Source organism: Scyliorhinus canicula, chromosome 17, assembly GCF_902713615.1.
Source record: "Scyliorhinus canicula chromosome 17, sScyCan1.1, whole genome shotgun sequence".
Taxonomy (NCBI): Eukaryota; Metazoa; Chordata; class Chondrichthyes; order Carcharhiniformes; family Scyliorhinidae; genus Scyliorhinus; species Scyliorhinus canicula.
The window spans coordinates 39,744,414-39,757,559 of NC_052162.1; the positions used below are offsets into that span (position 1 = coordinate 39,744,414).

General features: G+C 47.0%; 1 protein-coding gene across 4 annotated transcripts in view; it reads right to left on the bottom strand.

Annotated features, from left to right (window-relative positions):
• The window catches only part of smarca1 (SWI/SNF related, matrix associated, actin dependent regulator of chromatin, subfamily a, member 1), a 105,360-nt gene that overhangs the window by 58,936 nt on the left and 33,278 nt on the right, over nucleotides 1–13,146 (bottom strand). For all 4 annotated transcript variants that reach the window (XM_038774574.1, XM_038774573.1, XM_038774571.1 and 1 more), the window contains one exon: nucleotides 8,897–8,997. In XM_038774574.1, coding sequence (XP_038630502.1) covers nucleotides 8,897–8,997 — 101 coding nt within the window. The remainder of the gene's footprint in view (nucleotides 1–8,896; nucleotides 8,998–13,146) is intronic.

The following is a 13,146-nucleotide window of genomic DNA, read 5'->3' on the forward strand; positions in this document are numbered from 1 at the left end:
CGACCAGAATTGCACACAGTACTCCAGCTGTGGCCTACTCAGCTCCATTATGACCTGAAAGAGAAAATGCTGGAAAATCTCAGCGGATCTAGCAGCATCTGTAGGGAGAGAAGAGAGCTAACGTTTCGAGTCCGATGACTCTGTCAAAGCCATCAAAATTATCGGACTCAAAACGTTAGCTCTCTTCTCCCCCTACAGATGCTGCCAGCCCTGCTGAGATTTTCCAGCATTTTTTTCTTTCATTTCAGGATCCAGCATCCTCAGTAATTTGCTTTTATCCATTATGACCTCCCTGCTTTTGGCCCCAAAGAAAAAAGCAAGAGTCCCATATGCCGTTTTCACCACCCTATTAACCTGCCCTTCTGCCTTCAGAGATCAATGGACAAACACGCCACGGTCCCTTTGTTTTCAGAAATTCTCAGTGTCAGACGTTTCACAGTATACTTCCTTGTTAAATTACTCCTTCCAAAGTGCATCACCTCACACATTTCAGGGTTAAATTCCACCTGCCACTTATCCACCCAGTTAGCCATCCCATCTATATTTCCAGTAGCCCAAGACACTCAACCTCAGTTTTATTAACCCGGCCAATCTTTTATGTAATTCGCAAACTTACTGATCCTACCCCCCACATCGTCATCTATGCCATTTATATAGATGAAAACAATAGCGGACCCAGCACAGAGCCATGTGATATGCCACTGGTCACTGGCTTCCAGACACTAAAGCAGTCTCTGTCTCCTACTGCTAAGCCAAATATGAGTCCATCTTATAAAATCACCATGTACCCATGTGCATTTGCCTTCTTAATAAGTCTCCCATGTGTGACCTTGTCAAAGGCTTTGTTGAAATCCATGTAAACTACATCAACAACACTACCCTCATCTATACATTGGTTACATGCTCAAAACATTCAATCAAATTTGTTAGGCATGACTGCCCTGACAAAGCCATGCTGACTATTCCTGATCAAACCTTGCCTCTCCAAGCGGAGATAGATTCTCTCCTTCAGAATCTTCTCCAGTAGTTTCCCAACCACTGACACGAGACTCACTGGTCTGTAGTTCCCTGGCTTATCTTTATAGCCTTTCTTAAATTGTGGGGCCGCATTAGCTGTTCTTCAGTCCTCTGACACCTCCCCTGTGGCTAGAGAGGAATTAAAAATTTGGGTCAGAGCCCCAGTAATCTCCTCCCTAGCTTCTCACAACAGCCTGGGATACAATTCATCCGGACCTGGAGATTTGCCCACTTTTAAGCCCTCCAATAACTCGTCACTCCCTTTGACAATTTACTCAATAGCCTCACAATCTCTCTCCCAGAGTTCCACAACTACCTCTTCATTCTCTTGGGGGAAGCCAGATGTGAAATATTCGTTCAACACCCTACCAATATCCTCTGGCTCCACCCCGAGATTTCCCCCTCGGTCCTTAATGGGCCCTACCCTTTCCATGGTTATCCTCTTCCCATTGATATACTTATAGAACATCTTGGGATTTTCCCGACTCTTACTGCGCCAGAGCTTTCTCATATCCCCTCCTAATTGATTTCTTAAGCTCCATCCTGCAGTTTCTGTACTCCACTAATTCTTCTGCAGACTTGCTCCACTTCTACTTATTAAAAGCCTCTCTTTTCCTTCTCATCATATCCTGAATGTCTCTCGTCATCCATGGTTCTCTGGGTTTGTTACACCTTGCTATTACCCCAGAGGGAACATATTGGGCCTGTATCATCCACATTCCATCTTTGTACGCCTCCACTGCTCTTTTGTAGGTTTCCCCACAAATAACTCTTTCCAGTCTACCTTGGCCAGATCCTGCCTTATCTACTCTCATCCCTCCAATCCGAAACGTTATTTTGCAACTTGCCTATTTCTTTGTCCATATCAAATTTAAATTAAACCATGTTGTGGTCGCTATTACCCAACGTGCTCCCCCACCAATACATCAACCACCTGTCTGGCTTCATTGCACAGAACTAGGTCCAGCCATGCATCTTCCCTTGTTCGATCCTCTACATATGGAGCTAAAAAGTTCTGTATGCATTTAGCGACAGTAATGCCAATTTTGTGCACATTTAGCGATGGTAATGCCAATGAATGTAATAGGGAGATGGTTATTGTCTGGCACCTATGTGGCGCGAATGTTACTTGTTACATATCAGCCAAAGCCTGCATGTTGTCCAGGTCTGCTCCAGTATCTGAGGATTCGCAAATGGTACTGAACATTGTGGAATATCAGTGAACATCCCGACTTCTAAACTTATGACCGAGGGAAAGTCACTGATGAAGCAGCTGAAGATGGTTTAGCCTAGGACATGAACCTGAGGGAGTCTTGCAGTGGTTCCCGGAACTGAGATGATTAGCCTCCAACAACCCAACCACCGTCCTTTATGCCAGGTAGGACTCCAATCAGTAGAGAGTTATCCAGATGATTTCCATTGACTTCAATTTTCATAGAATTTATCATAGAATTTACAGTGCAGAAGGAGGCCATTCGGCCCGTCGAGTCTGCTCCGGCTCTTGGAAAGAGCACCCTACCCAAGGTCAACACCTTCACCCTATCCCCTTAACCCAGTAACCCAACCCAACACTAAGGGCAATTTTGAACATTAAGGGCAATTTATCATGGCCAATCCACCTAACCTACACATCTTTGGACTGTGGGAGGAAACCGGAACACCCAGAGGAAACCCACGCACACACGGGGAGGATGTGCAGACTCCGCACAGACAGTGACCTAAGCCGGAATCGAACCTGGGACCCTGGAGCTGTGAAGCAATTGTGCTATCCACAATGCTACCGTGCTGCGGTCTGATGCCACACGCCGTCAAATGTTGGCAGTCACTCTCACCTCAAGTTCAACTCTTTGTCCTTGTCTGGACCAAGGCCGTAATGAGGCTGTTATTGAGCCGATAAGAGGCTAGTGACATGTGCCCCACACTGGTGCCAGGGAATGACCACCTTCAATTGGTGCAGCCCTAACTGGGCATCAGTGAACAGTTTATTGCGGAGTTAGTGCTGCTGGATAACACTGTCGAGGACCGCTTCAATCACTTTACTGTTGATCAAGAGTCGACCGCTGGCACGATAATTGACCAGATTGGATTGGTCCTGCTCTTCATGGACAGGATATACCCAAGCAATCTTCTACATTGCCAGATAGATGCAAATGTTGTAGCTGTGCTGTAACTGCTTGGCTCGGGCTAGTTCAAGAGAACTAGTCTTCAGCAATATTGCCAGAATGCTCTTCGGGCCCATTGCCTTTGCACAAACTCAGGCTAGGTTGTGCTGGCACTCTGCATTCAGTTCGCAAACCTGTCCAATATGTGCCATTGAGTAACTGTGATTAATTAACGGTAAAATAAGAAATGAAGACTGCCTTTAAAATATGCTTTTATGCTAGTTCACGGCAATGCTACTGGGTAACCTCATCTATTAGAAGTGCAGCAGCACCACTTACAGGCACTGAAAGGTTTTGCACATTTCAAAAGTCTGAAACTTAATTCATGTCACAGAGATACATTTTTTAAAAAAATATTTTCTATTCTCCTTTTTCACATTTTCTCCCAAATTTACACCCACCAACAATAAACAATAATCAGTAACAAATATGTCAATCCCCATATCAATAAAAACAATCCCATCCTCCCACCAAACCCCAAACATTAGCCCGCTTGTTCATATGATCAAATGACAAAAAGGAATTAGGGATCACCCATAGTCGGCATTAACACACACCGCCCCCTCCCCCCAACACTCCCACCCACCCCCCTAACTAATGTTCAATGTTGTCCAGTTCTTGAAAGTGCATAATAAATAAGCCCATGAATTGTAGAACCCCTCCATCCTTCCCCTCAGTTCAAACTTAACCTTCTCAAGAGTCAAGAATTCCAACAGGTCCCCCTGCCATGCCAGGGCACAGGGTGGAGAGGCTGCCCTCCATCCCATCAGGATCCGCTTCGGGCAATCAACGAGGCGAAGGCGACGATATCTGCCTCCGCACCCGTTTCCAACCCTGGCTGGTCCGACACCCCGAGTATGGCCTCCCAGGGGCCCGGGTCCAGTTTCACATGCACCACTTTAGAAATTACCCTTAAAATCTCCTTCCAGTAATCCTCTAGATTTGGACAGGACCAAAACATATGAACGTGATTAGCGGGGCCCCCACCGCAACGTTCACACACATCATCTACTCCTTCAAAGAATCGGCTCATCCTCGCCCTCGTGTGGTGTGCACTGTATACCACCTTCAGCTGTATCAGCCCCAACCTCGTGCACAAGGTGGAGGCATTCACTCTCCGGAGCACCTCACACCAGAACCCCTCCTCCATATCCTCTCCCAACTCCTCCTCCCACTTTGCTTTGATCCCTTCCAGTGGTGCCTTCTCCTCTTCCAAAATACCTCCATAAACCGCTGACATTATCCCCTTGTCCAGTCCCCCTGTCGTCAGCACCTCCTCCAGCAATGTGGAGGCCGGCTCCACCGGGAAGCTCTGTATCTCCTTTCTGGCAAAATCTCAAACCTGCATGTATCTAAACATTTCCCCCTGCTCCAGCCCATACTTCGCTTCCAGCTCCCTCAATCCTGCAAACCGACCACTAAGAAACAAATCTTTTAGCGTCTTAATCCCCTTCTCCTCCCATTTCCGAAAACTTCCATCCCACCTCCCTGGCTCCAATCTGTGGTTCCCCCGAATTGGCATTTCCCTTGACCCTGCCCCCAACCCGAAGTGTTGCCGAAACTGCCGCCAAATTTGTAATGAAGCTATTATTACCGGACTCCCTGAGTATTTCCCTAGGGCTATCGGGAGCAGCACTGTTGCTAGTGCTTTCAATCCCGACCCCCTGCACAAACACTCCTCCATTCTGACCCACTGGGAATCAACCCCTCTGACCCAGCTCTGCACCTTCTCCGCATTTGCCGCCCAGTTGTCATACATCAGGTTCAAAAGACACAAACACAAAGTGCCTTCCCCTCTGTAGCAGTACCTTTCTAACTCTGGCCACCATACGAACAAAGTAATCCTTCCCTTAACCTCTCTGAAAAAAGCCTTTGGCAGGAAAATTGGCAGGCATTGAAAAATAATCAGAAATCGCGGCAACACGTTCATTTTAACCCCCTGTACCCAACCCGCCAGTGACAGAGGGAGACGATCCCACCATGCCAGATCGACTTTCACTCTCCCCACCAAACTAGAAATATTGTACCTGCAAACCCCCCCCCCCCCCCAATACCGAGCAACCTGCACTCCCAGGTACCTAAAGTGAGTCCCTGCCCTACTGAATGGCAGCCCCCCCCCCCACCACTTCTGCCCCCACCCCCAGCCGAGACACCACAAAATACTCACTCTTGTCAAGATTTAGTTTGTACCCAGAGAAAGACCCAAACACTCGAAGCAGCTCCAATATTCCCCCTATCGACACACTCGGTTCCGACACGAAAAACAGCAAGTCATCGGCATATAAGGACACCCTACGCTCTAAACCCCACCCCCGGCACTATTCCTTTCCATACCCCCGAACCTCTTAATGCGATGGCCAATAGCTCAATCGCGAGTGCAAACAACAGGGGGGGGACATAGGACATCCCTGCCTAGTCCCACGGTGGAGATAAAAGTATCTCGAGCTGATGTTGTTTGTGCGGACACTCGCCCTCGGCTCTTTATATTTTCTATAGTAGCTTTACCCAGTTCACAAATCTTGGTCCAATCCCAAACCGCTCCAGAACTGCCATCAAATACCCCTATTCTACCCGGTCAAACGCCTTCTCAGCATCCAATGCCAGAACCACCTCTGTTTCGTTCCCCTCTGCCGGTGCCATAATGACGTTCAATATCCTTCTAACGTTTGAAAAGAGCTGCCTCCCTCTCACAAACCCCGTCTAATCTTCACCTATCAACTTCGGGAGGCACTCCTCCAGCCTACCTGCCAGTACTTTCGCCAATACTTTTGCGTCTACATTCAGAAGTGATATGGGCCTATAAGACCCACATTCCGTCGGATCCTTATCTTTTTTTAGCAACAGGGAAATCGATGCCTGCCTCAAAGTTTGTGGCAACACCCCCTTCCCTATCGCCTCTTCAAACATCCCCACCATCAGGGTGCCAGCTTATCCTTGAATTTTTAATAATATTCAACCGGAAACCAATCCGGCCCTGCCACCTTCCCCGACTGCATCCTCCCAATCACATCCTTTATCTCCTGCTCCACTATCGCTCCTTCTAATGTAGCCCTGTCCCCCTCCCCCAATTACGGGTACTATAACCATCTAGAAATTCCTGCATCTCACGGTCTCCCCCAGGTGGCTCTGACCTGTACAACCTCTCATAAAATTCCTCAAAAACTTTATTAGATCCAGAGCCACCACCAACTTCCCTGCCCTATCCCTCACCTGAACAATTTCCCTTACCGCTGCCTCGCTCCAGAGCTGACCTGCTAACATACATGTTCGTAAACTGCACTCCTTGCTCATCTCAGTTGGCGCACCGCCTTCCAGGTAGATAGTTGGCCAAAGCTCGCCTGTAGTTCCTTCCTCTTTTCCAGCTTCGCTGGGTCCCCATCTTCTGCATAACTCCTATCTACCTCCAACATCTCATCTATTACCCTCTGCCGCTCCAACCTCTCCTCTTTGTCCACCCCGGCCTTAAACAAAATTACCTCACCACTGCCTTTAGAGCCTCCCAGACAACTGCCTTCGACACCTCACCCGTACAGTTGAAACCTACATATTCCTTAATTACCTTTTCAATTTTCTCACAGAACGCTTGGTTCCCCCAAAAGTCCCACATCTAATTTCCACCCCGGCCTCTGCGCTACCCCCTTCTCCAATACCATATCCACCCAATGCAGAGCATGATCTGACACTGCAATTGCCGAGTATTCCGACCCCTTAACCCCAGCCAGTCGATCCGCGAGTATACCTTACGGACTGCCACACATTCCCTCAGGTGCAGAAACCTCCAAGGGTCCACCCCTCCCATTTTCACCATTAGCCCAGCGAAGGCCTTCGCCCACCCCCCCCACTATCAGTTCATGCGTGTTCAAGTCGAGGATTGCCCCAAACACCTTCTTTGCGAATCCCACATCGTCCCAATTGGGACCGTATTCAGTTAACAGCGCCACTAACCTCCCCTCCAGTACCCCTGTCACAATCACATATCTACCCCGCTGATCTGCCATCACCTTCTCCATCTGGAAACGCACTCTTTGCTGACCATTACCGCTACCCCTCGAGTCCTTTCGTCAAATCCAGGTGAAACACCTGACTAACCCAGCCCTTTTTAAGTCTCACCTGGTCCTTCACCCTCAAATGAGTGTCCTGCAGCATTGCTACATCGGCTTTCAAACTTTTAAGATGCGCAAGCACCCTTAACATTCTCTCGAAAAAACATCTCCCAGCATCAATCCCTTCTCCCCCCCACTCACTCACCTCGTAGGCCCATCGTAGGCCCTGCTAACCAGGCTCCAATGTCCGCAGCCCTCCTCTCACCTCACCTCCGTTCACTAGCCGACTTTAGTTAGCTCGCGCAGGTGGCTCCCCCTGCCAAGGTATACCATCCCCTCCCACCCAGTCCCAGAGAAAGAAAAAACAAAAACAACAATCCAACCCATACAATTCACTAAAATAAGATATAACTGTCGCAACACAGAATGCCAATCAACCCAACCAATAACTTGAACTCTGTAACAATGTGAAGAGAAGTAAATTACAACACATGTCAGTAAAAAAGAGAAAGTTATAGCATTTATACATTTTTCAGCTCCCCAATCACAGTCCACAGTCTCTCTTCCAGCTCCGCTCCTCATGTTTGTCCCAAGCCTTGTGCCCTCACGAATGCCTCAGTCGCCTCCGCTGCCTCGAAATAAACGTCTTTGGCATCATACGTCACCCTCAGCTTCGCCGGGTATACCATACCAAATCGCACCCCCTTTTTGTACAGTGCCGCCTTCACTTGCCCAAACGCCGCTCGTCTTTTTGCCAACTCCACCGTCAAATCCTGGTAAATCCGAACTTCAGCACCATCAGACTGCACCTTGCACTTCTGCTTCGCCCAGCTTCACACCTTCTCCTTCATGCAATACTTATGGAAGCAGATAATTACTGCTCTTGGCCGCTCATTCATTTTGGGCTTCGGCCTTAATGACCGAAGAGCTCGGTCCAGCTCATACCGGGAGGGGTTCTCACCCTCCCCCATCAACTCCGCCAACTTCTTAGCGAAGTACTCTGTTGGCCTTGGGCCCTCTGTCCCTTCGGGCAGGCCCACAATTTTCAGATTGTGCCGCCTTGGGCGGTTCTCCAAATCCTCGAGCTTTGCTCGGAGTCCTCTGTTGACCACCACCCTCCGCAGCTCGTCCCCCTCGAGGTGAATTGGTCACTGTGCTGCGTCACGGCCTCCTCCACTTCCTTCATCTTCTCGCCCTGCTCTCACCTCGGCCGATGTCTTTGCCACAGCTACCCTCACCGGGTCGATTGCCTCCTCCACCAATGACTTCAATGCGATCTCCATCTCCTTCCTCAAAGCCTCCATGTGCTTCGCAAACTGCTTTTCCAGCTCCACCGGCCCCCCCCACCGCTGCTCCGATCTCGGCGTGCGCTGGGCCCGACGCCTCAGTACCAGACACCATAATCGGGGGGGGGGGGGGGGGCGAAGAATCGGGGAACCCCCGTAAGCGCTGCAAATAGAAGCCACCGGAGGGAGTTCCACTCGATATGGCCGACCCACTCGCAAACGCCACTGGAAGCCCATGTCACAGAGATACTTGGATAAACGCATGGGGTTCACGTTTATACTGAAAAAAGGACTCCGAAGCCTGACAGGCTGCCCGCCTGCCACCTGTGAAAATCTGACCTCTATCTACCATGAATAATTCCACAGAACAATTGATGGCCATACTTACAGGATGGTGATTCTTCAAATCGAACGCAAACATTCGATGCCTTTTTACTCTCAGAAAGTAGCTCCTCGTCCTCCTCCTGCTCTGTTCGTCGATGGCGGTTACTTAACATTGACAAAATCAGAATCAGTAAATCAGCAGTGAAAATCTAAATTTTCAAGAATGCAACATATTCATTCTATATCAGTATTTTTATATATTTAAATGTAACAAGACAAGGGCAAAATCTGATAAACCTTCTGTGCACCATGGGGCGGGGGGAGGGGGGGGGGGGGGAGTTGTGAGGAGGTAAGCTATGTAGCTAACACATTATACCCATTACCACTCTTTCAAAGCAGACTACTGAGAAACCTACATAAGCAGAGTTTTGATGTCCCCCCCCCCTCCAGCCCCGCAAAGTGTGGTGAGAAAATTACATTTCTAAACCAAAATCACTTATTGAAAGACTGCTTGCACTTTGCATACATGTTCAAATGTCAGCATACGAACGTACCAACTCATAATTGTACCAACAGGTGCAGGTCCCTCTTTTTTTTCATTACTCCCAACACCTCCCTCCTCACATAGTTAATGGCTCTTTGGTAAGACTGTTTTTGAATGTATGTTTATGTAGCAGTCAGTCATTCTGCACCAATGTTCCAGGTAGGACTAGTTAAAAACAACGTGACCAAGAGGAGAGTCCACCTGCAATTCATCCAGACTTGAAATATTCAGTCCGAAGATGTGCGGGTTAGGTGGATTGGCCATGCTAAATTGCCCTTAGTGTCCTAAAATGTAAGGTTAAGGGGGGGGGTTGTTGGGTTACGGGTATAGGGTGGATACGTGGGTTTGAGTAGGGTGATCATTGCTCGGCACAACATAGAGGGCCGAAGGGCCTGTTCTGTGCTGTACTGTTCTATGTTCTATTCCACTGTGCCGTTTAAAAACGAACACTTTCTTCCAGAATTCTCACCAATATCCATCTCCAAATCAGCACCAATCGTTGATTTGTCTTGTTATTTGTGGGACCATGTGTGGCACAGTTTACCCACAAAACAGTCACTGCACCGCCTGTGAAACAATGAGATATACAGGGTCGGAGGCCATTCGGCCCATCGAGTCTGCACCAGCCCTTGGAAAGAGCACCCTACCCAAGCCCACACCTCCACCCTATCCCTGTAATCCAGCAACCCTTGGACGTTAAAGGCAATTTAGCATGGCCAATCCACCTAACCTGAACATGTTTGGACTATGGAAGGAAACCGGAGCACCCGGAGGAAACCCACGCAGACACGGGGAGAACTTGAAGACTCCGCCCCGACAGTGCCCCAAGCCGGGAATCGAACCTGGGACCCTGGAGCTGTGAAGCAACAATGCTAACCCCTGTGCTATAGTGCCGCCCAAACAGTGTTGCAATATTTATTGCTGCGAATCTTGGTACGTGCCTAGTTATTTCCCGTTCTGAAAACGGCCATTTTCTGCGCTCTCTGCTTCGGGTGTTATTTTTGAAGAGTTTTATCTCAGCAGACAATGATTATATTTACGTTAATTAATTGTTTGCTCAAATGTTCTTGGTGTTTAAGTCCTCCTTGTGGCTTTGGGATATTTGGTGCTCTGTAGATTTCATTCTTGCAAACACACATGACAAAAACCCGACTGTAATAAGAAAGCAACTTAAGCTCAAATAGCTCAAGCATTCCTATTCTAAACTGATTATATTTGAACAAGGCACTAGGAAAAACTATTGCATTGTAAATAATACCGTAGCACGGTATTAAAAGGAAAATATCAGCACTGTGATAGCAGCTTGGAGCCAGCCACCCCCATAGTCCCTTTTATAGCCCCTCTGCCAGCTCATGCCAACCCCCCCCCCCCCTTTGACATTACACCTACCATGCCAACTCACCTGGTATCCACCTTGGACAAAGGTGAGATAAAATAAAGATCTGCAAAATAAAATATGGTCCACTGCAGACTTCACTAAAAACCTATCTACTACATTTGCATTCCTTCAGCTACATAAAGCTTTATAACAAACAAAAATGCATTCAAGTGCACAATCCCTTATAACAAAAAGCATCAGAATTCCTGGTCCCACATCAGAAAGTCTATAAAGGAGTTGTCAAATCAAAATATGAAATGACAGGCACCCTACTGTGAGAATGAATGGTTGTAAAATCAGTCAGCACTCCAGTAATACTGTAATGGAAACCCTCCCGTGAGTCTGAATGAAATAGCAAGCATTCATCCCTTTCCAAAGATTTTACAGGGCTGGACTGCCACAACAGCTTGACAGCTCCCTCTATCAGCTGCTTCCGACAGTTTTGACAGTAGATTTTGACAGGTCTGTTGACATTTCCAATCAGGTTGACAGTAATGGGTTTATGCGCTATGTTGCCTACTTTGAGCATTGCAAAGGCTGCTTTCCACCTCCAGCAAAGAGCACCTAGCCTCCAGCAAAGGTGTCCGGCACCAGATACAAAGGATACATTATCTCTCCAAGGGGACTATCCAAATGAACCCACAAGGTTAAGACCTGCTTTTACCAGGTCTAATCTGTACATTTCAGGCCTCACACTCTTAAAGATATCAAAATCCTACTTGAGTGGAGGTAGTTGATAATTTAAATGACCAGTTTCCGCTGTAAAACGGGTGTGCGTAAAATGCCCCCATAAAATGGGAACTGCCATGTTCAGGAGGGCTTATGATTCTCAGGCAGTTCCAATATTTTCACAATGGAGAGGCTCTTCATTGTGGTGACAATCCGGATCACAATCTTGGCACGTTTCAGAGCTTTTGCCACCACTATTCAATCTGAAATTCATTCCCTATGTTGATCATTCTAGGTAGAGAACTTCGTGGCCCCCATCTTGGAGCTGGCTTTTCCTAATTTAAACTCATGTCTCATTGTCATAAAGCAATGATTCAACTTACTATTTGATTCATTTTTATGATATCCTTTCTCAGTCAACTTTTCCATCACGGGAGTTTCTGGTGATTAATAAAAATTGGGGGCCCAGCAACCAGATAGCAGATGCTTGAATGTCACCTTTTAAATTGAGTGTTCTCCCACTATCACAGCTTCATCTAATTACAAAAAGAGCAAAGTAGGGAATGGCTCCATTGGCCAGAGCCAGATATATAGCTCAAATGAAGTCTACTCCAAGCTTTCAGTTGATGGTTAGGTTTTTGATATTCAGCTCAGTTATAAGGCACCCTTGCCCTACTTTCAGCTGTATAAATGAAATAACTTACTCAACACCCACATACAAGACATACACCAGTGCATCCGAACTGCTCACCTCCAAAACCTCCACCCAACTCTACTCATGACTTGTAAGATGAGCTTCAACATTATAAAGCTTCTATCCAACAAATATTCACCTTCACGGCAGCTTCTGCATGAAAATACATTTCTCACTACTGCTTCTCATTGCAACCATGTTGTTCGCAGCATTAACCATACTCATCGACAACTATTTGACTCTTTTGTTGTGTCATTTAAATGAGAGCTCTACCTCGACAGGCAAGTCTTGCCTCCCATTTGCGATTTCTAATCTCCTTTCCCTACATCCATTGGAAGACCCTGGCACTGGGCTGCTGCATCTTTGGAGAAATAAATTTCTGTAGACGGGATCCCAGATGGGGGTATGATGAACAGTGAAGACAGCTCTCCAATTTGAACCTCAAACGGGGATATATATTTCTGATCTGAATTGCGAGTGTATATGGCAGCTTGTCTATCAGTTACACAGTTACAGAGTTTATAAGATTCTACTGAAAGAGACTCTCCTCCCCCATACTGTAAATTAGTGTAATTTAAATATTTGCGAAAAGGTAAAGATTGGTATCGTCAAAAGCATAAATCACAATTAACGTACAAATGCAGAAAACACTTAAAACACCCTTGCCTGCATAAAGCTAAACAAACCATCGCAACAGGGGTGTGGGCAGGCTTTTCCCGATCAGGAATTTTGTACGTTCATGTTGCTGTTTCCCCCAATCCTGCCCTCCTCTTGCACCTAATCACAGATCTGTAGCATGATAAGATGCTTATTGTGTTACCATTATTCTTTTTTTTTTAAATAAACATTTTATAGAGGTATTTTTGCTACAGTAACAACAACAAAATAAACAATATACATGAAACCATAAACATTGTACAAAAGCCATTTACCTCTCGTACAGGTCCCACCCTTATTGACCCCCTACTCTAATCTAAACTACACCCCCACCCCCGTCTGCTGACGATTAATTTTCCGCGAAGAAGTCGA